This window comes from Lampetra planeri, chromosome 7 (genome assembly GCF_965212315.1).
Source record: "Lampetra planeri chromosome 7, kcLamPlan1.2.h2, whole genome shotgun sequence".
Lineage (NCBI taxonomy): Eukaryota > Metazoa > Chordata > Hyperoartia > Petromyzontiformes > Petromyzontidae > Lampetra > Lampetra planeri.
The window spans coordinates 4,258,152-4,283,410 of record NC_136113.1 but is presented as its reverse complement, the minus strand read 5'-3'; the positions used below and the strand labels follow the sequence as shown (position 1 = coordinate 4,283,410).

The 25,259-nt window shown below is 53.6% G+C and overlaps 1 protein-coding gene across 2 annotated transcripts in view; it reads left to right on the top strand.

Annotated features, from left to right (window-relative positions):
- Nucleotides 1-4,620: 4,620 nt before the first annotated feature.
- The window catches only part of LOC144719803 (RNA-binding protein Nova-1-like), a 32,815-nt gene continuing 12,176 nt past the window's right edge, over nucleotides 4,621-25,259 (top strand). For both annotated transcript variants that reach the window (XM_078596002.1, XM_078596001.1), the window contains exons 1-3: nucleotides 4,621-4,849; nucleotides 9,311-9,454; nucleotides 21,744-21,910. In XM_078596002.1, the coding sequence (XP_078452128.1) occupies nucleotides 4,630-4,849; nucleotides 9,311-9,454; nucleotides 21,744-21,910 (531 nt within the window). In that variant the 5' untranslated portion in view covers nucleotides 4,621-4,629. The remainder of the gene's footprint in view (nucleotides 4,850-9,310; nucleotides 9,455-21,743; nucleotides 21,911-25,259) is intronic.

Sequence of the window (25,259 nt, the reverse complement as noted above, 5' to 3'; positions counted from 1 at the left end):
AGTCTGCGAAGGCTGCACGGTCCGAGCCTTCTTCGTCTGTTGGAGGCCGAGAAAGGGAGCGCAGTTCTGCCTCCGCGTGCTTGTGTCCACGGGGCACTGCAAAATCGCCCATCGCCCATCATCGCACCCATCATCCGTGGAATCCCACGGCTTCTGATCCCTTGCACAAGGCTCCGGCGCAGCGGACGCAGCCGCTGTGTCACGGGGATGCAATCGGTGGCGCTAAATACAACAAAAAAACGAGGGGGGGGGGAGGAGGCGGTGGTGGCGGCGATGTCTCCACGTAACCTCCCGGCATCGGGTTTCATCGCTAAATGCCCCTCGGGAGCCCGGGGATTGGAAGGAAGGGGGGTTGTCCCTTCTTCATTTTTGCGCGCAGCTCTCCGCTATTGTTTGCGGTGCTTGCCCGTTGCCATGGACATCGCTTAAAGACGGGGCCCAAACTCGCGTCGAGCCGTCGTCATGCGCTTACACGCGTGCACAGCGGCACTGTATGTGAGCATGATCGCAGGGTCGCTCTTTGTCGGCATTTGTGCGTCAAATAGCGCACTGTTGGGGCAAGTGCTGTTAGCGAGCACCTAATGAGGGTCGGGGTACGGCCGCCTTTGTCTCCCCAGTGGCGATATTTTGACACACTGCGCCAGGTTACTCATTTGAGGCTGAGTCGACCTCGGGGAGGCCCAGGACCGGTTCAGATAATCGTCAGCGGTGTTGGCCGTGAGCGGGAATCGAACTCGGGTGGCCGGGGTCGTAGCGCTAACCGCTACACCACCGCTCAATGATCACACAAAGACAAAGATTCCTAGTGTAGCCTTAACAGACTGTTGGGGCAAGTGCTGTTAGCGAGCACCTTTGAAGGCCGGCACGGCACACGAGGGGGAGGGTTGCCAACACCACGCCCGGTCACTTTTGTCTCCCTAGTGGCGATGTTTAGACATCTCACCAGGGACTCATTCGAGGCTGAGTCGACCTAGGGGAGGCCCAGGACCGGTTCAGATAATCGTCACTGGGTGTTGGCCGTGAGCGGGAATCGAACCCGGATCGCCAGGTTCGTAGCGCGCTAACCGCTACACTACCGCTCCCCACACACAGAGACAGACACACACAGAGACACACACACACAGAGACACAGACACAAGTGTTCACTCTTTGTTTGCTATGCCACCCTCGCTCACAATCGGAACATTTATGTGTACTGGAGGAATCCGATCGAACTATGAAGTTCACTTTCTTTGCCCGAAGGCACGCCAAACTGGCCGCCCGATGTTGTGGATGTGTGGGCCTATGCTTAACGTGTAATTAATGGTACTGGAGGGTCAAAACATGTTTTTCTTATTCCTGCGTCTTATCTCGCATTGCTCCCATCATAGTCTCGATTTTCGAAGTTCTTATGGTAACGTTGTTCGGTAAAAAAAAAAGAAATGTGCCTTCAAAAGAGCTGTTTGTTCCTGGCCGTGTTGGGGGACTTTTAGCCTCGTGTTTAGACAAAGATCCGTCATCGGCCTTGATCAGTCCACTGCTGAATGATACCGAGCGGACTATTGTGAACGACCACCGGCACGCGAAGCTGATTGCATCGCTCTGCAACAGACACTTTACAACAATTAAGAAATATGAGATTGTTTTTGTTGTTATACTTTAAGTGGCTATTTAACACCCCACTTTAAATTTCATCAAAGACGTGATTTATAAACACAGCATATGGAAAGCATACTATGAAACGTAACTATACTAGGACACCAATGAATTACCGGCAAACACGGACACGGCTGTAAAGCTGTACTCTTAATCTGATAACGCAAACCAGTCTGCTAATGCACTCAACAGTGAAAAAGAGTTACTACTACCGCTACACAAATGCTCAGATCAGACTCGGTGCCTGTGTTATTGTAAGGCATGCTTATGTGACTGCACATGTACGCCCGTGCGATTGTATGTGTGTGTGTGTTTTTGTTTTGTGGCCTCAAGGTGCGCTCTGGTGCTTTGTTATTGTTGGTGGGAAGCGGTAGCGTTGTAAAATTTCGATTTAAAGCTTTCGTGACTGCAAGGATTCATCTTCTTGGTTCTTTCGGTAAAGTCACGTAGAATTGAAATAATAAAATAATAAAAGTGAAACATAACAAAATAAATAAACATAATAAAATAATATTATAATATAATATGCTTTATTTGTATTATTTTATTATTTCAATTCTACGTGACTTACCGAAAGAACCAAGAAGAGGTAGCGTTGTAGTTACGAACCCGGCGGACCTGAGTTCGACATCCCCCCCCCCGAGGTCAACATAGCCTTGAATTAATTACTTTGGTGCGGTGGGTAAATATCGGCATTGGGAAGACAAAGGCGGTCGCACGTGGTGCTGGCCACTCACCCCCCTCGTGTGCGATGCCCGGCCTTAATAGGTGCTCGCTAACTGCACTTGCTTCAACAAGAATCTGTTACAAAAGCCATAGCGGGGATCTTTGGATTGGTTTTGGTGCGTCTGTGTATGTGTGCGTGGTTGTTGAGTGTATTGGTTGAATGTGTGTGAGTGTATTGAGTGTGTGTGTGAGTGGATGTGTGTGAGTGGAGGAGGCTCGTGAAGGACGCTCGCTACTCGAGCAACAACGGAGGGCAGAGGAGCGACGCTCACAACAACGAGCAAAGCGCAGGGCGGAAAAAACTCAGCAAGTTGGCACAGTAGGGGGTAGAGCTGGTGGTGCATCTACCAGCAGTCATCTCAGTCAGCCAACCCATGGCACCTGCTGGGTCTGTCCCGAGACCTCCTGTCAGCACTTCACGTGGCAGCCTTAAAGTGCACCTGGCCTGGCACAGGCACCGTGGGGACGTCACCGTCACTTAGTGGCGAATGGCGGATATTGATATTGGTTCGTGTTGAGTGTTTGTGTGTGCGGTGCGTGTGTGTGTAGTGGTTAGCGCACTGCGCTATGAACCCGGAGACTCGAGTTCGATTCCCGCTCACAACACCAGTGACGATTATCTGAACCGATCCTGTGTCTCCCCTAGGTCGATTCGGCCTCAAATGAGTACCTGGTGCGGTGTGTAAACATCGCCACTGGGGAGACAAAGGCGGTCTAGCGTGGTGCTGGCCACCTACCCCCTCGTGTACCGTTCCGGCCTGCATAGGTGCTCGCTAAGAGCACTTGCCCCAACAATATGGTAAGGCTATACGGGGATCTTTGTCTTCATCTTTGTACACGTGGGTGTGCGCGCATGTGTTGCTGAAAACGTGAGTGGATGAGTAGGATACTTGTGCTTGTGTGTGAGTGTGTGAGTATGTGTGAATGGTTTGTGTGGTTGTCGATGTGCCTGTATCTACGTATGTGTTTCGTGTTGTATGTGGTGCACGTATACGTCGGCTGTGGATGGGTATATGTGGAGAACGGTGGCGGAGTGGTTAGCGCGCTGCGCTACCAACTCGGCCAACCTGAGTTGGATTCCCGGCCACGGCTAACATCAGAGTGGCGAGTGATTCTCTGAACCGCCGCTGGGCCGTACCCTAAGTCGACTCAGCCTTAAACGAGTACGCTGTGGCGAAATACAGACAGGAGGTCAAATCAGTCCATCATTCATCACGGGTCGATAAAATCTGTACCACATTGTTGGGAAGCCGACTGTGGTTTTAACCGTGCAGAGAGTTGTCTCGTGTGTGTATATGCGTACAGGCCTAACTTGTATGTGTGTGTGTGCGTGCACATGTATGTGACCGTTGTGTGTACACGCGTGTGCCCTTTGTGTGTATGTCGAGTGTGCGTGGGGGGGGGAGGGGCGCGCCGTTCCCAGTGCAGCAACCGAGGAGCGAGAGAGAGTCGGGGGGGGGGGGGTGAGAGAGAGTCATGGGGGGGGGGGTGTAAGAGAGTAGGGGGGGGTAAGCGAGTAGGGGGGGTGTAAGCGAGTATGGGGGGGTAAGAGAGTAGGGGGGGTAAGAGAGTAGGGGGGGGTAAGAGAGTAGGGGGGGGGGTAAGAGAGTAGGGGGGGTAAGAGAGTAGGGGGGGGGGTAAGCGAGTAGGGGGGGGTAAGAGAGTAGGGGGGGTAAGAGAGTAGGGGGGGGGGTAAGAGAGTAGGGGGGGGGTAAGAGAGTAGGGGGGGGTAAGAGAGTAGGGGGGGGTAAGAGAGTAGGGGGGGTAAGAGAGTAGGGGGGGTAAGAGAGTAGGGGGGGGTAAGAGAGTAGGGGGGGGTAAGAGAGTAGGGGGGGGGGGTAAGCGAGTAGGGGGGGGTAAGAGAGTAGGGGGGGTAAGAGAGTAGGGGGGGGGTAAGCGAGTAGGGGGGGGGTATAAGAGAGTAGGAGGGGGGGGGGTAAGAACAAGCCAGGGAGGGCAAGCCCAGCGATTGTGAGCGAGCAGAACTCGGGGAGAGCGTCGCCAGCAAACAACGGGGAGAGATCGAGCAAAGCGGCACAGCCCCGCACAGAGACGCCCGCTGAAGAGGCCGGGCGACGGAGCCACACGCAGGGAAAGGGATAGAGAGAAAGGGGAGGGGAGCGACGCGAGAGAGAGGGAGGGGGAGGGAGGGAGCAGCGAGACAGAGAAAAAGGGGGGTTAGAGAGGGAGCGAGAGGGAGGGAGACGCGCGCAGGGAAGGAGGAGGAGGAGGGAAAGGAGGGGAGGGGAGCGAGGGAGAGTCGGCAGAATGAGAAGTAGCGAGCACGGCGCGGAGACACTCTCACAGCCAAGCAGCGCGGCAATGGCTTCAGTGCACAGCCCGCAGCACCAGCAGCAGCAGCACCAGCAGCAGAACGGCATGCACGCGGCTGCCGCGCAACTTGAGTACGAGCCCTCGGATTCGCGCAAGCGGCCCCTGGAAGCGCCCATGGAGGCGGGCAGCACCAAGCGTTCGAACACCAGCGGCGGTGAGTGCGCGCCGTGCCCCCCCCCCCCTGAACGGGGATACGCAACTCCGTCCACACGGCGTCTGTCCCCAGCCCCCCCCCCCCACTTCTTGGAGCCACAGGCAGGGCTATACGGGGGGGGGGGTGGGGGGTGATTTTGACGTCCGTGTCTAAGGTTGCGCGTGTTGTTGCTGCTGCTGCTATTGCGCGTGCATGGGCGATGACTCGCGTGTAGGCAGGTAGGGGAGGTGGGGGTGCCTTGGGGAGGGACGATGGCAGGTGACAGGTTGCAGTGGCCGTGAAGGCGATAGGCGGAGATTGGTGGGTGAACGACGGGCTTTGGTCGGAGGTTGATAGGTTGAGGTGTGTTGGTTGCGTGTGGCGTGGGGAACTTGGTGGTGGTGGTGATGTAGCGGCGTGATGAGTCCACTTTGCCGGCTGTCGCAGCTACGGGAAGGGCCCACGAGCTTGTGTGGCGGGGGCCCAGGCGGGCGAGCTACGTAGGGAGTGGGAATTTGGACAGCCCCCCCCCCCCCCGATCTCATTCATTGCGCCAACCGCACTCTGCCCCTGTGTGTCCGTGTGTGTCCAGGGGGGGGGGGGGGGGCTGCGTGTTCGTTGTAAGTTGTTGAGTCGTGGGAGGTGACGAGGGTCGAGCGAGAGGGTATAGGGGTGGCGGCGAGTCGCGTGGTGGATGATGGAAGTGGATTCGATGGTGCCGGCGGGCGATGGAGGTCCACAAAAGAGGCGGGTTGGGTGTCGTAGAGGTGGAGATGCCTACACCGGTTTGTTAACCCCCCCTCGCTTTGAGAACCGTTTCACGTCGAGCCTCGGGAGGGACGGGGGGGTGGAGGGCAGTCAATGGTCCCTCCTCGTGTGGTGGTGTGTGTCTTTGTGTGTGACTGTGTGTGTCTGTGTCTGTGTGTCTGTGACTGTGTGACTGTGTGTGACTGTGTGTGTGTGACTGTGTGTGTGTGTGACTGTGTGTGTCTGTCTGTGTGTGTGTATGTGTGACTGTGTGTGTGTGACTGTGTGTGTCTGTGTGTGTGTGACTGTGTGTAACTGTGTGTGTGTGACTGTGTGTGTCTGTGTGTGCCTGTGTGTGTGTGACTGTGTGTTTCTGTGTGTGTCTGTGTGTGTGTGTGTGTCTGTGTGTGTCTGTGGGCACCTTCTCTGCCCATGCCACCGCGTGTGCATTGTGCCACCGACCGCTCGTGCTACCGATGCCTTTGGGCGCCTTCGCGCGACGTTCCGAATCGCAACCGAAGCGCCGCATCCCAGAGGGATGTTCCCTGGGAGACTCTTTAGCGCTCATATTTCTCGCACCTCGTCGTCGGTGGGGTTTTTTTTCTGGTCGCCGCGCGCGATGTGATGATCATTGCGGGGGGCTGCGAGGCACTGCGATTTTTCGCCTGTCATGGGACCGAGGTGTGACGCGCGGCTTTGTGTGACGGTGCTGGCTGTGATGGATGTGATGGTGCTCTTTGTGATGGTGCTGGTTGTGATGGATGTGATGGTGATGCTGCTGGCTGTGAAGGTGATGGCTGTGATGGTGATCTTTGTGTGGTGGTGCTAGCTGTGATGGCTGTGATGGTGCTGGCTGTGATGGTGCTGGCTGTGATGGTTGATCTTTGTGTGGTGGTGATGGCTGTGATGGTTGATCTTTGTGTGGTGGTGATGGCTGTGATGGTTGATCTTTGTGTGGTGGTGATGGCTGTGATGGTTGATCTTTGTGTGGTGGTGATGGCTGTGATGGTTGATCTTTGTGTGGTGGTGATGGCTGTGATGGTTGATCTTTGTGTGGTGGTGATGGCTGTGATGGTTGATCTTTGTGTGATGGTGATGGCTGTGATGGTGATCTTTGTGTGGTGGTGATGGCTGTGATGGTTGATCTTTGTGTGATGGTGATGGCTGTGATGGTGATCTTTGTGTGGTGGTGCTAGCTGTGATGTCTGTGATGGTGCTGGCTGTGATGGTTGATCTTTGTGTGATGGTGCTGGCTGTGATGGTGATGGTTGTGATGGCTGTGATGGTTGATCTTTGTGTGATGGTGATGGCTGTGATGGTTGATCTTTGTGTGATGGTGATGGCTGTGATGGTGATCTTTGTGTGGTGGTGCTAGCTGTGATGGTGATGGTTGTGATGGCTGTGATGCTGATCTTTGTGTGATGGTGATGGCTGTGATGGTGATCCTCTTTGTGTGATGGTGCTGGCTATGATGGTAATGGCTGTGATGGTGCTCTGTGTGTGATGGTGCTCTGTGTGTGATGGTGCTCTTTGTGTGATGGTGCTGGCTGTGATGGTGCTAGCTGTGATGGTAATGGCTGTGATGGTGCTCTGTGTGTGATGGTGCTCTGTGTGTGATGGTGCTCTTTGTGTGATGGTGCTGGCTGTGATGGTGCTGGCTGTGATGGTGATGGCTGTGATGGTGATGGCTGTTATGGGGATCTCTGTGTGATGGTGCTCTTTGTGTGATGGCTGTGATGGTTGATCTTTGTGTGGTGGTGTTGGCTGTGATGGTGATGGCTGTGATGGTGATCTCTGTGTGATGGTGCTAGCTATGGTGATCCTCTTTGTGTGATGGTGCTGGCTGTGATGGTGCTGGCTATGATGGTAATGGCCGTGATGGTGCTCGTTGTGTGATGGCGATGACTGTGGTGATCCTCTTCGTGTGATGGTGCTAGCTGTGGTGATCCTCTTTGTGCGATGCTGCTGGGTTTTTTTGTGATGTGCCTTTCTGTGTGATGATGCGATGGTTGCACCCAAGCTTTCCTTTAAAAAATAAAAACAAGGCTTTTACTCTCAATGGGTTCGATGGTGCCCAGCGTGTGAGATAACGCCGCTCTGGACGATGTTTTACGTGCGATGGTGTTCGATTTGCGATGGTACCCCACGCATGACTGTTACCTGGTGTGCGATGGGAATACGCCTTGCATGAAAGTGCTCTGCGTGTGATGGTGCCCCTGTGTGTGTGTGTTGGACGCGATGGCGCTGTTGGGGGCGCGCGCGCGCTCGCGATGTCGTGGCTGATGATGCCGATGATGCCGGCGGCGGCGGCGGCGGTGATGGCGATGCGGCTGCCCACGGTATGCAGGGCACGTCCCGCGCACGTGCGGAAAGCGGCGAGCGGCAGCGCTGCGAGATAAATTGGGGGGGGGGGGGGGGGGCGACTCGACTGCGCTCATCCCCTGGCTGGCCAGGCGGTCCGCGCAGTCGCTCCGTGTGACCGTGGACGATCGGGAAGGGGGTTCGCTGGCACCTGCGTGGCCCGCATTTTTTTATTTGCTTGCTCGCTCGCTCGCTCGCCATCCATCCAGTCCACCTTAATCCGTCCACCGATTCGTGAATCTGTACAATTATTCCGACGTCAATTCAGTCGCGTTCCCATCGGTCACCCTCCATCCATCGATCCGTGCATTCGCTCCGCACGTTCGATCATCGTTCTAGCCGTCCATCCGTCGATCCCCTCCTCTCCTTCAATCCATACACCCATTCCTCCTCCATCCGTCCCCTCGTCCGTGGCATTCAATCATCCACTCATCCGTCCACTCTTCCGCCTTCTGCCGAGCGAGGTGTCGCGTCGCGCCGCAGTGCCTGCAGGCAGGCATCTCTCCGCTCGTGCGAGAGACTCTCCCGGGTGCTCGCGTTCCCTCGTCTCTCTGCGCTAGGGGCAAGCCGCGTCGTGCGAGGAGTTTGCGTTGCCGTCGCGGGGCGGTGAAGCGTCTACGAGACGATAGCGATACACGGCTCCACATGGGGCGCGTTCCGGTGTCCGCTCTCGGCGCGCGCGCACCCCGCGAGTGACACCCGCGCGCGTCGGCTCGGCGCTTTAAGGTGCACGCGTTTCTCTCCGCGTCTGAAGAGGCGGTTTCTTTCATTATTAATCATCTTGCCGATGTCCAAACAGCCGCAATAGTTCGCGCTCGCCCTCGATTACGTTTAACGCGGGAGCTCTGCCGGGTTCCACCGCCACCGAGAGAGGACCGCAGATACAGCAGCGAGACACGGAGACAGGGTAGAGGTGACGGATGACCGAAGGAACGGAGCTATCTGTAGCAGCTTAGAGCGAGCGTTTGGCATCGGCGTGACACTCGCCACGACACTCGCCACGCTGCAACAAGAAGAGAATATTCAGCGCAGCGGAAGCTGAGCAATGCCATGTTCCAGCATGGATCAAAGTGAGAGCGTGGGTTGTGTGTGGCGGGCGTTCTTATTGTGTCCCCGTGTTGCAGTGTCACATTTGTATTATTATTCAACTGCTGTTGTAGGAGACGTCATTATTATACTGCTTTGGTAGAAATCACCAACAAAGCAGTGTCTGAACAATCTATCTGCCGCTCTCCCCCTCTGACTTGCGTGCCGTCCGTCTCTGCGAAGGGCACCGATGCCAAGTGGTAGCATCGGAAGTTTGCCCGCCTCGTGACAGCGGGCGCTCATTGCTCCACCTTGCCCCCCACCCCACCCACCCCCGTGCCCGCACAGATGATGGCCAGTACTACCTGAAGGTGCTCATCCCCAGCTACGCCGCCGGCTCCATTATTGGCAAGGGCGGCCAGACGATCGTGCAGCTGCAGAAGGAGACCGGAGCCACCATCAAGCTTTCCAAGTCCAAGGACTTCTACCCAGGTGAGGCCCAGGTAGAGTGCTGGTTGGGGGCCCCCGTTGCCACGCCAACGCCACGCGCCGTGAATGAATCCCCACTGGTAGGGCCGCGTCTTCTCGCAATAATCGTCATGTTGCTCAAAATAATTAATTTTGGACTGTCACAACAGCCAAGCAAACGTGTAATGATATGTAATTTTCCAAATTGCTGTTTGTGCTGATGCGCTCGCATGCGCCAACAGCGGTGGCGACGAGCTGCTGTGTGCTCTCTCCACCCCGCGCGCTTCTGCGGCGAATGCACCCGGCCCGTCTGCTGACAGCGGGCCTGCAGGGCTTGTGTCCCTTTCATGTGCCTCGCCGCCACCATGGGTGCTCTTCATGTCTCACGGCCTGGTTTAATCTGGATTAGGCTCCCGCGAAGGGAACGCTGCTCGCCTTTGTCTTGCCATCACACGCGGGTTCATGTGACTCGAATTCGGCGAGTCTTTTTAGTTTTGTTCTTATCCACGACGCTTGAGTAGCGGGCTAGCTCTGCTCACCGATGCTCCCGTCTTGTCGGCCGAGCGGGTGTGAGAGTGCAGGAGGGGCCTGTTCCCCAAGCACTGTGGCCACAATGCTATGGTGTTGATGTTATCACGCTGGAGGATGAGACCAAAGAGGGTGAATGAGCAAGCGAGTGGTGTGTTTTGGTCCGGGTGGCTGGGCTGGGCAGGGGAGGTGCGATAGAGGAGTTTCCATCATTTGGGGCTGTGAGGCAAGATTGGAGGTGATTTCAGGGAGTTTAGAGGGGGCATTAATTCTAGATTTGAAGCTTTCGTGACTGCAAGGATTCATATTCTTAGGTTTTTTCGGTAAAGTCACGTAGGTAATTTTTTTTAATTTAAATTAATAAAAATAATATAAAATAAAAATAAAATAAAAATCATTACTTGATGAGAGAATCTCTCATTTACTTGATACAGCAAGCGTGCTGTGACGGTTCCACCTGAAGACGGACGCTTGTGTGGCCTCCGAAACGTCGTGATTTTTATTTTATTTTACTTTTATTAATTTTTTTTTTTAAAGGGGGCATTTGGCGGATGCAGGGTGGTCTCTTGATCTGCGTCGACGATGTACAATCACACGCGTGTACATGAGCCCCGGCTCTCAGGGCTCTGCCTCTGCACGTTTTGCTTACTGACCACAGTTTTATCAGCCCTGGAGGGGCAGTGAAATGTGGAACACATGTTCAGAGTCATTTTGTGTTTTCACTTGACTTTCACAAAAAAAAAACGCAATCCCGCTCTCGTTGCGCTCAAGTACGAATCCCGCGCTAAAGAGCCCCACTATCGTGTTCTTCCTGAAGCGCCGTTGCTCCCGGTCGTGGTAGGAAACACTTCCCCTGCCAATTACTGGTGGAATAGACTGGACTGGTGCGGTAATTAGGTTACATGAAACGCGTAATCTGCACCCACGAATGATGCCAAAATAATGACCCCAATTGACCGAAAGTGACTGGCCTTGCTCGTGGGATCCTGAGGGCCTGCCTCTAGTCGGGCTCTTAACCCCCTCCCCCCCCCCCCCCCCGGGCCCTCACGTCGACCGGCTCATCCGGGGTGTCAGCTCCACGTTTTGGAGGCCAATGGGGCAATGTGTGCGTCGGCACCGAGCTGAGGGGGTCGCTTGGCTCGCCGACCAAGACCCCACGTTGTCCCGCGAGGTTTCGCCGTGCCTCTGTGTTCCACACGCCGCTCCATATTTGATATATGCATCAAGATCTGGCCCTTTTGCGGTCAGCCTGCTTCTGATGGATTATTGTTGTTAATTGTCATGTCGCGTGTCTTCATTTTTCTGTGTCCTTAGTGACGTGCCTTTTATCACAGTGTGCCGCTTGGATTAACCTCCGTTCATTGTTAGGGCTATGCATTTTTATTTAATCTATAACGTCATCGTTATCTCTAAGGGCCCTTTCAGGCCTACGAAGGCTTTGTAAAAATAGTAGTTGTAATTATAATAATGATGCGTGAATATTTGCCCAGTCATGTTAATTTTGTTGGAGTTTTGCGTTAAAAGGTATTTTATTAAAATGGATGATGATACTCAATCCGACTGCTATCAGTGCACGGATGACTATAAGTGGCACTTTGAGGTGCCATTGTTTCACATAGCTGCACGTTGCAATCGTTAGATTTGGACGGGGAATGAAAGCTCAATTGGGACAAATGTCGCTTCGATATTGAGTTGTCGGTTGGTGTTGGAATCATTGTGTTTGATGTAACTCGGCTCTCTGTTGGCTTCTCTTGTTTATCTGCTCTTCGCATTTTTATTCCAAGCAATTTTCGTGAACATGGCCCGGCAAGCCAGTCTTAAGTTTCAACTCCCTTCTCTTCCAATCAGTTAGATTGCTCCGTCTCCTCAATGTCCTTTCAAAGAGAGGGCTTTTCCTGTTGAATCTGCGGAACATTAGCACAGTGTTTATATGAACTAACAAAGTACATGCACGGCCCCCTTGTGAATCCACTGCTGGATGAGGGTCTCCGTATGCCGTGCACGTCGTGGGGGCTATTTAACCATACTTCACCACGCGGGTCAGCAGGGGTTGGTGTGGGCGGGAAACAGAGGTGGGGGAAGCACAGAACACCAACATATCTTGCACTTTGCTCGACTGCCCACCACTTAGTCCCACAGCCTTTATCACCTGCTATGCATGGTGGCCACTCATCTAATCACCACTATCCAGGCTTAACCTCCGGCTTAGCTGCTGAGATGTGATGATAACAGGTGCATCCCAGGATATTTGGTCATAGGCTGATAAATAACAAAGCCCTGCTATATCAAAGTTAGAGTGCTGCCCCATTCAAAGCGAGCATAGGGCGACACGCATCTCTGGGTTTAAAGTCCCTATTTATATGGAAGGGGCCAGAGTCTACCCATAGGACATTTTGTTGACTTCCCGCAGATTTTTTTCCCCCACCCACAGTGGTTCCCTATATAGAAATGTGGAATGTTCACGAGCACCACCCCATGCCCGTGGTGAGCGTAGAGGCACGTGGGCTCGACGTACACGTTCCCCATAGAACACGTCCTTGAAAGGGAGCTTGGAAAAAAAAGATCCCAATCCTGATTGCGGCCCAGCTGGAGGAGACGAGGCTTCTCCTGGACAGAGATGGCGCACGCGGGAATAGTGACTTATTGGCGCAGCCAATTCAAACTTAGCAACTGTCCAAAAATGTTCGCGTATTGCTTAATTCGGTTACATCACATATTCAGCAAAATCGCCCCCCCCCTCCCCTCCCCCTTACTGGCAGACTGTAATCGTCTGTGAAACATAACACCTCCATGTTAGCCTTGTGCTCTCGGGATGGCAGGACGACCAATCGTCCCGAATTATTATTCAGCGATGTTTCCGGGGAGCGAGTAACAGCGGACGGGTCGGGTCAGTATACGTTCCATTCCGCAAAGTTGTCCACCGCACACGCACAGTGGAGTGTCGTTCAGCCTGCGTTTGCGTGCAGAGGTATCCACGCCGCTGCCTGGCAATCTGGCGAACGCCTTGCGTGGGACGGATTTGAGTTTCCACCCGTTCGCGCCGAGGTCGCTGGCCTAAGGAAATGTGCTTATCACCAGTGGGGGTCGAAGAGCCTCCAGGGTTGCTTCCTCGCTTTGTTCGACAGAGGCCGTGCGCATTGTTTCATTTCCACTTCCCCCCCATCCCCTCACCTCCCGCACGGCTCGCTCTGCCTTCCGGCCGGCACACGCGTGTTCGGCCTAAATAAGAAAGGCTTTGGGAGCACGCAGAAGGGGAGCCAGCCCCGCGTGTGCCGCCGTGCGTCTAACGTGACGCACGGCGGAGCCGCCCGCCGCTGCTCTGGTTCCATCGTGCGCCACAGATGGTCTTGGGAGTTTCACGAGCCAGGAATGCAGATTGGGCCAATATTATTATCTCGTATAAAGGGAGGCCTTGTTTGTAAATTGTATCTTTTGATTTAATAAAAAAAAATGACACATCGTATTCGAAATGTTGTGTGTACATGTATCGCCATGCTGTCAATCCGCTGCTGGATGAGGACCAACCCATGCCGCGCGGTGTCGTGCGGTGGACATTGTATTGCCGACTTAAATTGAAACGCTTTAATTGAAATATTTTTAGACTCGAGCTGTCAACCATTCGGCTTGTTTTGATTTTGGACTCCTAACTAACCGCCCATGAAACACGAGCGCGCACGTCAGTGTTCAGTGGCAGTCTGCGCAGGTTATTTTTTTTTTTTAAACGTCAAAAAGTTGTGCACTGTTTTGACAGCTCTCCCATGCCCGTCCGTGCGTCCTTGCATGCGAACGAGCTCACGTTTTCGCCCGCACAGGTGCAAAAGCCAGCCCCAGCCCCGGCACGCTCCTCATCGCCTTGCTGCGGAATTGTTTTTGCCGCCAAGTTCCTGCTTGCATGCAGGCCACATGTAAATGCGGTATCATATCGAGTCTGCGCAGATGCAAAGTGACGCGTGCAGCTTGATAGATGCTGGCGGCGCGGCACTGCTCTCGCCGGCTGCAAGGCGCCGCGACGTTGCTTCCCATTACTCCGCGGTCACAGGAAGCGCCGCCGTGATTATCTTGACACGTGACTGCCGTGCGGGCGGCGCAACGATCGAGAGGGGAGCGGGCAGCCGCGACACCGCTTGAAACTGGGTGCGCGCACGAGTTGGATCCGAGGGAGGATAACAAAATCCCAAACATTACACCCTTACTGTAATCATCGTGGCAGAGATTTAGACGAGCGCTCAAGCAAGAGGCAGCAATGCAAGGATCGACCTAATTAGGGCTTTAGGAGTCTCGGTGTGAGGGCGTGGGAGCTCCCCCGGACACGAGGCAATTGCCTCGTTTGGAAAGTGATGGCCGTGAAGTCCAATTTAGGGGCAAGGGAGCAGAGCTGTGGGTGGCTCGGGTGTTTTTTTGTGCGGAGCCTCCAGCCACGGGGAGAACGGGGTCCTTACTGTGCCGTGTTCGTATTTTGCACGCGTGCGGTGTACGCAGCGAAGTATTCGGCTCAAGACGTAAGAAATGTAAAAGGATAAACACTATATAAAAATAAATATATACACAAAATATATTTCATTGTAAACAGTCGTGAGCGAAATTGCACGTTGGCAAGCGCATGGCTGCGCATTGGAGGGGGAAGCCCTGAGCCGCAGGGAAGCCCTGACGCTGCAGGTTTTGCTGACGGCTGAGACCACCTCAGTGCACAGGCCTCGCGCTCGCTCGCCCACTCCAATCACGACCCACAATGAGGTCCTAAAGCTGCTCGATCCCTCCCCCTGTCTCCCTCCGTCTCCCTCCCCCTGTCTCCCTCCCTCCGTCTCTCCCCCTCCGTCTCCCTCCCTCTGTCTCCCTCCGTCCGTTTCCCTCCCTCCGTCTCCCTCTGTCCCCCTCCCTCCGTCTCCCACCCCCTCTCCCCCTCCCTCCGTCTCCCTCCCTCCGTCTCCCACCCCCTCTCCCCCTCCCTCTGTCCCCCTCCCTCTGTCCTCCTCCCTCCGTCTCCCTCCCTCCGTCTCCCACCCCCTGTCTCCCTTCCTCCGTCTCTCTCCCTCCGTCTCCCTCCCTCTGTCTCCCTCCCTCCGTCTCCCTTCTTCCATCTCCCTCCCTCTGTCTCCCTCCATCTGTCTGTCTCTCTCTGTCTGCCTCTCTCTGTCTCTCGTGCGCATGGTAGATGCCGGCAGATAGCTGCTTCTCCTCCTCCTACTACTCCCCATTGCTCTCGTCTTGGTAGAGCCCCCCCCCCCGACTCACCAGGGGGGTAGTCTCACAGACTCTCGTGTGCCCCCCCCCCCCCCATTTAGTCATGAGCGGTGGCACAGCCATAGCTTAAAAAAATGGGGGGGGGGGGGGAGAAATTACTTTGTGAAGCAAAATGAATTGCATGTCAGTTAAATAATTGCATGTAAATGAGGTTTTCATTGTGAAATATTGAATGCATCTAAAATGAAACGCAGAGCATGGCGGGGGGGGGGGTGTAGCGGCGAGCGCTGCGCTGCCCATCGCGTGTGATCCGCGATGACTCCCGCCGCCCCACGCTGCTCGTTGTTTCTCTAGGGAGGCGAGGGGGGGGCGGCACCGCTGCTGCTCGCCCTGATTTGTGTGCCGGACTTGAGTGTGAAACCTCCCCCAGCTTGGCCCAGAGAGCGATGATGATGATGATCGAGAGAAACCTCTGGGCATCTCACAATTCGCCCGTCCAATGACTCGATACGCTGTCACGTGTCCAGGTCGTGGTTCGATCCAACAGTTCGTTCGGGGGTACCCAATGATCCTCTGAAGTGTAACCCTGAGTAGGGAAAAGACTGATACGGATTCTGCAGGATATAGGTGAAAGGCCAAAGTCGGCAGTAGACTTTGGACAGGAAAGAGGAGAATGGTCCCCAACGACAATAGGAATGAGACAGGGAGATCTACTACCACCAGGCAACTTCGTCACATGCTTGCAAAGAGTGATGGATACCATTCAGGACAATGTCACATCAATATCTGTCCAAGGGCAAAGATAAAATAAGATGTGCGGATGACATAGGTCTGATGGAAAAACATCTGCGTAGTACTGCAGCAGAGGATGCAGGACCGATGATTGACGTGGAAAAGACGAAATGGTGGTGTTTGGAAGGGAGGACATTGAGAAAGTAACGATAGAAAGCATCAAGATTGCGAATGTAAAGGTATTTGGATACTTGGGAAGTCTACTGACATGGGACAAGAACTGCACGAAAGACGTAAGAGCGAGGATCATGAAGGCAAAAGTACAGCTCTGTATGCCTGCGAGACTTGGACATTAAAAAAGACTGACAGAGATAAGATATTGGCACTCGAAATATATTGCTACAGAAGCTGGACCCAAAGAGTGACCACCGTAGACGTAAGAAAAAGGTTGCACAAAGAGGAATACAATCTGATGATGTGGGCAGTGATCAGAAGGAAAGTGGCCACACGTGTAGTCGGATGGACAACAACAGGACACATTAAAGGTGTGTTGTTGTTCGGAAAAATGGAAGGAAACGCAAAGAGAGGAAGACTTGACAGAGAATGGCTTGACAACGACAGAAGAGATTGGTGCCAGAGAGATGTGCCACTACTTGAAATATTGGCACAAGACAGAGGATATTGGAAACAATGAAATGTGCAGTTGACACCTACGGGGCTATCTGCACCATGGATCGTGATGATGATGATAACAGTCACATTTTATACTCTTTGGGTTTTTCGGTAAAGGCGCGTAGATATTACAACGACAGAAGAGATTGGTGGCAGAATTATGTGGCAATATATTTTTATTATGTTTCTATCTCCGTGACTTTACCGAAAGACCCTAAGAGTCAATCTTGACTCGAAGCTTTCGTGACTGCAGGAATCCATACTCTTTGGTTCTTTCGGTAAAGTCACGTGGGTAGAAAAAATATTTATCTTTTTCACCTGAAGACGGTCGCTTGTTGTTGCGATCGAAACGTCGTGATCTATTATTTTTTTTCTACCTACGTGACTTTACCGAAAGACCCAGAGAGTATGAATTCCTGCAGTCGCCAAACCTTTAAGTCAAGATTTACTCGCATTTTACATACAGGTGTGTAGCTATCCGGGATTTAACCCTTCAGGAAATGAGCCAAATTGATCAAATGTGCGGCCAAAATCTGGCGATTAAAAATAAAAGACGAAGCGTGAACTGGTTAAACCTTTTTGGCCACGGTGATGACTTCACGCGCCATGCGTAACGCGTCAGCCAGGACAGACGGACGACGGAACGCGCGTCAGAATCCACGTGTCCGCATCGTCTTGCAGCCGCTGGGTCTGCTCCGTTAGCCGAACCCGAGCCGTCAAATATAAATTTGCTCGCCAAACCGTTCGATCTTCGGTGTAGAATCGATCGAGATCGACGCTTTGTGACGCGCCGATAAATCCCTTCGCGTGAGGAAAATGAAAGCCCTGCCTGGGCCCTCTGCGCCAGGTGACATCATTCTTGTGTCTATTCAGCCAAGCCAGGGCAGAAGCGCAGACGAGTGCTTACTGCGTCTAATTCTAGGACCATACGTGCCGTTCATTTGCACTGCCATGAATGCCTCGGCTTGCATTCGGTGCGAGTGCCCAAGTAATTTCAAGCACATCGCGAAGAAAGCGGCTCCATTCGGTGCGTCAGATTTTGAAATTGATTGCAGTTGACATATTTTAAGGCTATTGAAGCATCTTCCTCCATGTGCGTGGGAGGTGAGCTGCATGGGAATTGCAGTCGGAGACGATCGCCGTGTGTGTGTGTGGACGAGTGGGGTGGGTGGGGGGGGGACTTTTCTGTGTGGCCCAAGTTTGCCGCATCTCAGCATCAGGGCTGATTGTCACACACAAAGACGAAGGTCCCCTGGAGAACATTTCGCAGATGATTGGGGCAAGTGCTGTAAACGAGTTGCCCTGATGAAATCCCGGCACAACACACGAGGTGGTGGTGGTGTGGCCAGCACCATGCCTGGCTGTATCCATCTCCCCAGTGCTGATGTTTACACACAGCATCAGGTACTTATTTAAGGCTGAATCGACCTAGGCGAGGCCCAGGACCAGTTCAAATATTCGCCGCTGTTGTTGGCCATGAGCTGGAATGGAACTGGAGTCTGCTGGCTTCACGGCATAGTGCGTCAACCACGACGCCACTGCTCCCAATCGTCACACTCTCGCGCGTACACATACATACACACACGCTTTTCTTCCTGTGGGACATCGCTTGGACCCTCTCGTTTTGTTTCTTAATCCTTTGAAAAGCCACTCCGCAGGGCCTGTTTGGTTGTTAGCCTGATTTTCGGAGACACTGTGAGGCACAAGTCTGTTTCGGCACGAAGAGATAAACCCTCAAAATCCATTAGTGTCGTTGATCACCGTAATTGTAACGTTGTCCACACGGTTATTCCAGCGAATGCATTGAGTGTTTGGGCAGATGCTTCCAGCTGGTACGTGCGGCTATACTTAACCGCTAACAGTTAATTAATATTGTGCTTGTTTACATTGCGAACTTACATTTAACCGAGTCCCTCTCACATATATATTTTTCACGGTCCCAATTGGAGGCTCATTAAGTTTGTGCTTAACGAAGCCAGCGTCTCCCTGAATAGAACCTTGGGTTTTCTTCCATTTTGTTTTAGGGTTCGTTGGCAAACGTTCCATTTCCCCACAAACAGCCAAGTCTCGTTTCCCACCCCCTTGTCGCACTCTCGATTGTTTTCTTGGGTTCAGCCGTTTAAAATCGTGATGGGAAATGGGTTTATTATATAATAACTTTCTAAATGAACTGCCATCGTCGCGTATTAAAATGGATTTCGAAAAATGTATTCGTGAAGAAAAGTTAAGATATTCGGCTTTTTTTTGAAAGGTAATTATTACCTCATGTTAATGTTTTTCATTTTAAACAAATTAATCTGGCAGTTTACAATGTGTTTTACTTTCATTATTTTTTGTGCTCGATGCATTTTTTTTTCTCTCCCAAGGTTGACCCAATTACATTTTCTGCAGGAAGGGGTTTCCCACCCCCTCTTCAAGCCATCTCCATCGGCAATCAACATAACGAGAACTATAATAATAATGTAGGTCTGTAAGGCCAGCGTTGGCGAGTTTGGTCCAGGGTTAGCATCGCCGCCATCTCCGCAGCCGCCAATCACGGCTCCACAGTAAACTATCCGGTGGGGTCTCTGCAATTCCGCCAGTCGGGGAAGAACAGAGCGGTCGTTGGTCACAGCCTTGTGGACTCAGCGGTCCTATTCTGCTCGTAATCCCAAGCCGCCGGCCGCTCTGTTTAAGACCCTTTCGTCTCGTTGCTGCGATGAAGAGAGAGAGAGTTGACTGAGGGGGAAAGAGCCGTGCATCTGTCGACGCCGGTTTTGGTTTACATAACAAATGGCGCGCAGCGCATTTCCCAGATTTCGTCGTTCTAATTGGTTGTTGTTTCTCAAGGCGCTGTGTCTGCGAGCTTCCGTTGTTTCCGTCTCGGCCGGCGAGGTACAGTGCTCGCGTGTGATCGATTTCACCCGTGGTCTCCGTGTCCTTGGGGCGGTAAATGGCGACGGTCGTCGGGGGAGATGGTGACCCTCGGCCGTGCGCGCGCGCAGAAACGAAACCGAGGGCTCTCGGCAGACGGTTCAAGATGAAGCGAAACGTTTCCAGGATAATTCAAACCGCGTAAACGTGGCTGTATGAGATATGCAGAGGCGTTTGAGAGAATTTTTCCTTTTCTCGGGAAATTCCGACCCGGGAACTTAATTGTGTTTTGCTGCGTTGCCAGTCGGCTCATAAATCATTCGACGATTTGAAATGAGAACGGGGAAAACAATATCAGCTTGTTTGCTCGAGGAAACTCATTTCGGACTCGGTGCTCGGCGATTTTGGAGCGTTCCTCCACGAAAAGGAGGTCACATGTGTGTCTCCGCGCGAGCTTTATTGTCGAGGTGTGTTTCCCAGTCTCGGGTCCCATGGACAAGGGCTGCTGCTCACGAGCCAGATGGATGCAGCGCGTGCGCCACCACCGCACCCCCCCCGCCACCGCTCCCAACCCCGCTCGCCCCCTCCCGCATGCGCGCGCACTCACGCGCGTACTCTCTCACGGCGCGCATATGGACGCCCGGAGCGTGAACGTGCACGTGCGCGTGGGGGTGTGGGGTCACGCACGCACGCACGCACAATGGCACGGGCGTCCGTTGAAGCGCGGCACGGACTTCCTGCTGACCTGCCTGAGGAGTTGTGTAATTTGAGCCAAATTCAGGCATTTACAGGCAATTAGGGTGCAATTAGTGGCCGCCCCCAGACTTTACTGCACCCCCCACCCCCCCCCGGCACCAACAGCGGTGGCTGTGTGCTCCTCGTGTAATGGTCAGTCTTGGCAGCGCCTGCGAAAGCGGCGTGGCGATGCGGGCCCGGCGTGGCGGCTCAAGGTCACGGCGATCGCCGTCCCCCCCGCGCTGATGGCGGTAGGTCGCACAAGCCCCCAGGTGGACTGGATCGGGACGCGAAAAAAGCGCCCCGCTCTGTCACTCTGTCGTCACGTCTCTCCCTCTCTCTCGCTTTTGTTTGATTTCGCAGCAATTTCAGGCGGTTACGATTAATAGTCCAGCAATTGCAAGAGTCGTTTGTTGGATTGTACTTTATTCTATCGGCGTGCTCTTGTTAAAGACCCATCGCTCTTCCTGGTTATGTAATTTAATTGCGGGCAGGCCATTTTGTTCATTGTGTTATTGCATCTGCAGCCAATTATGCGGCGTTCCTGTATTTTCCTCTCAGGACGTGCCGAGTCGGCTGTGCCTTTCTCCTGTAGGCAGCGTCCCTTGCCGCGTGGCTCAACGGCGTCGGGCTCACGCGAACGGGGTTGCATCGGCGGAGTAAAATCCCCAGGGCTCCCAGTGGAACTGTTAGGCCTTGTGGGCCGTGCAAGGCGAAGAGGGAAAGCAAATGTTTACATCGCGTACGCCTCTTATGGGTCATTAATCTCGTGCTGATTTATAGCTTAGTCCGGCAGATTGGTAACAGTTAACGCAGCCACCAGGATTAGAGCAGCATCCGCTGGGGGAAGGCGATGAAGCTTCCATTAGCTCACGTCGTTCAATCACGTTGACTCAACACAAACGAGCAGCAGCGGTGGTGGAGAGATGTCATCTCCCTCACCTGGTATGCAGGAAGTCGTGGGTTCGATCTGGAGCGTGATGCCTGTATATTTGGAGTTTGCATGTTCTCTCTCCTCGTGGTTGCGTGGTGGACTTTTCTCCGGGTCCTCCAGTTTTTCCATCCACGTTTAGAAGCAGCTCTCGTTCAGAGTATTTGGCTGCTGCAAATTTCCACACCACAAGCCACTTCGTTGAGCTATCATTTGTGGCCAGGTCGCCTCTGAAAAAGAGTAATACAGCTCAGTGGGCCTTACCTGCTAAAACAAAACTAGTTTAGTTGGAGAGCCGGCGACGGTCGAGCGATTCGCTCAATTGTGAGCCCCACCCCGGCAAAGGCCCTCCTCACTCGTCACCTTCGTACGAGGAAATGGCTCCGGCGGAAGTGTTTACATCACAACGACACACCGCAGATGTTTCCCCTTTGTAAACCTGGCCACTTTGAGGATGTTGTGAACCAGTTTGATGTGGCCACTCCAGAAATAATAAACATGCCGAATTCCTGTTAATTGTTTCTCTTTTTTGGGGGGGGGGGGGGCAGAGGGCGGGGGGGGGGGCGACGAGCAAGAGCAGCAAAAAATTATTGTCGGGAAAAAGTGTGCCCCCCCCCCGCGTTCAGCCGACAGCGATCTGTAACGCGGCATTGCCCACCGCCCGCCTCTCTCGCCCCGCAGGCACGACGGAGAGGGTCGCGCTGATCCAGGGCACGGCCGAGTCGCTCAACGGCGTCCACAACTTCATCGCCGAGAAGATCCGCGAGATGCCCGCCGCCGCCAGCAAGCCGGAGCCCGTCACCCTGCTGCAGCCGCAGACGGCCGTGAGCCCCGACCGCATGAAGCAGGTGCCTCTTGCCGCACGCCGATCACCGGGGAGGGGGGGGGGGTTTGTTTCACTCGCGGTTCGATTGCTGTTTGTGGCGGGTGGGGTGGGAGGCCAGCGGGCTATCGTGGCGAGCGGGTCCCCTTCACGATGATTCAGTCGCTCTCCGTGGCCTCTGTCAAGCGGTCCACGGTCATGAACGCTTTAGTCGTCCGCGCGCTGCCGTGATGTGATTGTTCTACCGTGCGTCTCGCCTTCGGCTCATTGGTCCGGTCACTGTGGTCCTGTTGACTGAACTGGTAGCAATGTTGTTTGTGTGCATATGGGCACGTAGCGTGTGTGTGGTTACTTGGTGTGTGTGTGTGTGGGTATGTGGTGTGTATGTGTGTAGTGTGTGTGATTTGTGGGTCTTTGGGCATGTTTGTGCGTAATGTGGGGAGCGATAGCCGAGCAGTTAGAGCACTGTGCTACAAACCCATCGACCCAAGTTCGATTCCCGCTCACAGCTTACCCCAGTGATGATTTATCTGAACTGGTCCCGGGCCTCCCCGAGGTCGACTCAGCCTCAAATGAGTACCTGATGCGATGTGTACGAGGCCACCCACCCCCTCGTGTGCCATGCCAGCCTTCATAGGTGCTCGCTAACAGCACTTGCCCCTAACGTCTGTTAAGGCTACACGGGATCTTTGCCATGTATCCCATGTGCGTGGGTACATGGCGTGTGTGTGAGTGTGCGTTTGAACGTGTGCTTTGCTGCTAAGGCTGCAAGCCATGGGATTGAATCCTGCTTGCGTCAGGCGAGCGATCACGTTTTAAACACACCGGCGTTATTGCAGGGCTTGCTCAAAACGAAGTCGGATGAATGACTTTGTCTCAGACGGGCACGCGGGCTAGCTGACATTCTTTCTCATTACAGAAAAATAATGACGTAAGACACTTTCTTCATGCTCTGCTTCTCCATGTTGGATATCCAGCAGGAAGGCAGCTTTTTGCAGATGTGGGCTGCGGCAAGGGTTAATGTTCCGTTCAATGCCATTCCACAGGTGACTTGGGTGCCCTGTTACGAGCTCTTTTTAAAGGGAAATGACAGACTCACGATCGCACCTGTCATTTGCAAGCAACTTTGTGTACGCGGCATCCGTCGCTAATCGTTGCAGGCGTGCGTCTCTGCGGTACAAACGCAAACTCTGCAAGGGAGGGTTGCCGTTACATCGCACCCCCCTCCTTGTGTTGTTAAATGAAAGCGGCCCTCTCGTGGGCTCGACGGCAGGAGCCTCTCCTGCGGCGTGGCCGACCGCAGGTTCAAATGCCAGACTCCTTTTTCTGCTTAAGCCCGCGAATCCATGCTGCCAGGTCTCTCGGAAAACCGGTACGGGCGATCCATCTGGACAACGCGAACGCTTTGCCGCAAGAAGCCGCCCGCTGTTTAGTTGCACCTATTAATTAAAATCGCTTCCCGCTGACTCGCGGCTTCTCAATGCCTCCCCCGCCGTCCCACGTTCCGCAGACAGTGCCCGCCTCCGAGAGTGTTGACTGTCCCGTTCGCAATTGGTCCGGCGATCATCGTGCGGAGCGAGCTCCCTGGCATGGTGTGATTACAGCTGCAGCTAGCACCACCCTAAGCTCCCCCCCCCCATCCCCCCGACCCCCAGCCTCTCACCCTGCCCCTTCCCCACAGCTATGCTTCACTCGTTATCTTTGAACTCACGGCACCCTTCCATGCCCACCGCTCGCTCGCACTGAACAAAGAAGTTGCAGCGAATGCGCGGGCACGCTTTAGTCTCCTCCCCGTCAGCTTTGTGGGGAGTCCGTTTGTTATGGGGGTTCAACTTTTCATCTTGGACACATTTGAACGAGGCCCCCTTTAATTGAAGCCGACAGTTCTTCGCTGCGAACGGCCACACGCATCGCCCTTTGTTGGGGGGAATTTGACATGAGCTGTAAACGCAGCGCTCCGTGGTTTTTTTTTTAAACAAGCGCGGTGAGAATAAATAAACAGCCACGCCGACATTTCTCAAAAGTAAATCAATTTACGGACGTGCATCTTCGAAGGTGGTAATTTCCAAGGTTAATTATCGCCCTTTGTTCTGCACGTTTTGCCTTTTTCTGCGGCACGATGAGAGCCCATATGGAGATGAGGCGCTCGTCGCACACCCAGCTCCGCTCGCTCCACTCCGCTCTTTGCTTCCAGCCGATCCTGCGTCGGTCGTAGGCTATGCGATTTTTTTTTGTTAGTGAGCATGTGCCTGGAATCTTAATGCATGTCGCAGGTTGATCAGAATTCTGAGCGGCGTGTTCGCGCGCGCGCAGCCGCGGTTGGTCCGTGATCTATGGCCAAGAACCTTCAAGGAGAAACTGACAGTACATTTAAATGATTAAATCGCTTTGGAGTTTTAACGCCCGCCGATGATTTACGGTGGTACCCTCGGCGTAAAATGGCACGATGCGTCTACGCACGGGAGTCAACAGTCGCCCGGCATCTGGTATTTCTTTTGCAAACGTAACCTTTCATCAACGTCACACCTGCCGAAATGCCCGCCGTCATCTCTTCCTGCGACGGGCGGAATGGCGTCGCCGCCACTCGCGCTTTCATTTCCCCGCGGCTGTTAGCGCCGCGCACCGCGGAGGCTGCAGAGGTGGACGAGGAATGTAATTAAAAGCTGCAGGCTGCTGCGTGTCGACGCCCAGACCTGAGATTTGTTTCTGGGACTGCCGAGGGTGATGTCACTCGTGAAATTAAATGCGTGATTACGGTTCTCAGCACAGCGATCACGTTGGACGGTGTTTAACGCTAACGAGCAAATGTTCATTATTGTGGGGGGGGGGGGGGGTTCCTTGTGTGCGTAATATGCTCATTGTTGATTTTTTTCTTCAAAATTTCCAAAAATTATTGTTCCTTTATAAAAAATAAAATGGCGTCGCGGCATATGTCACCGCCGCATTGAGACGAAGGCTGAGATCCTGCAGGGAAATGGTGAAATTTGTCCAAATTCGCATTTGGTGAATCGTCGTCATCATCATCATCACCTACGATCAATCCACTGGGTGTAAGGCCCTTTCCAATCCTCTGCTAATGACTTTTTTTTAATCATACAAATGTCACGACGGTGTTCTCCTTAACGACAATATGACCTATATATGTTTAAACCTGTGTCCAGCGCTGGCCACTTTGCATTATTAATGCATTTATTTGCGAGCTTTTGAAAAATTAATCTCGGCGGTGGGATGTGGGAGCGTTTATTGTAGCACGCGAGGCCACGGATCCAGCACCTTTAGGCTCTTGAGTCCGAGCCCAGGGGCCCAGGGACCCAGAGGCCAAGGCGAGGCGTGAACATTACCTTTCCCACCCTGAGCAATCTGCTAAGGCAAAA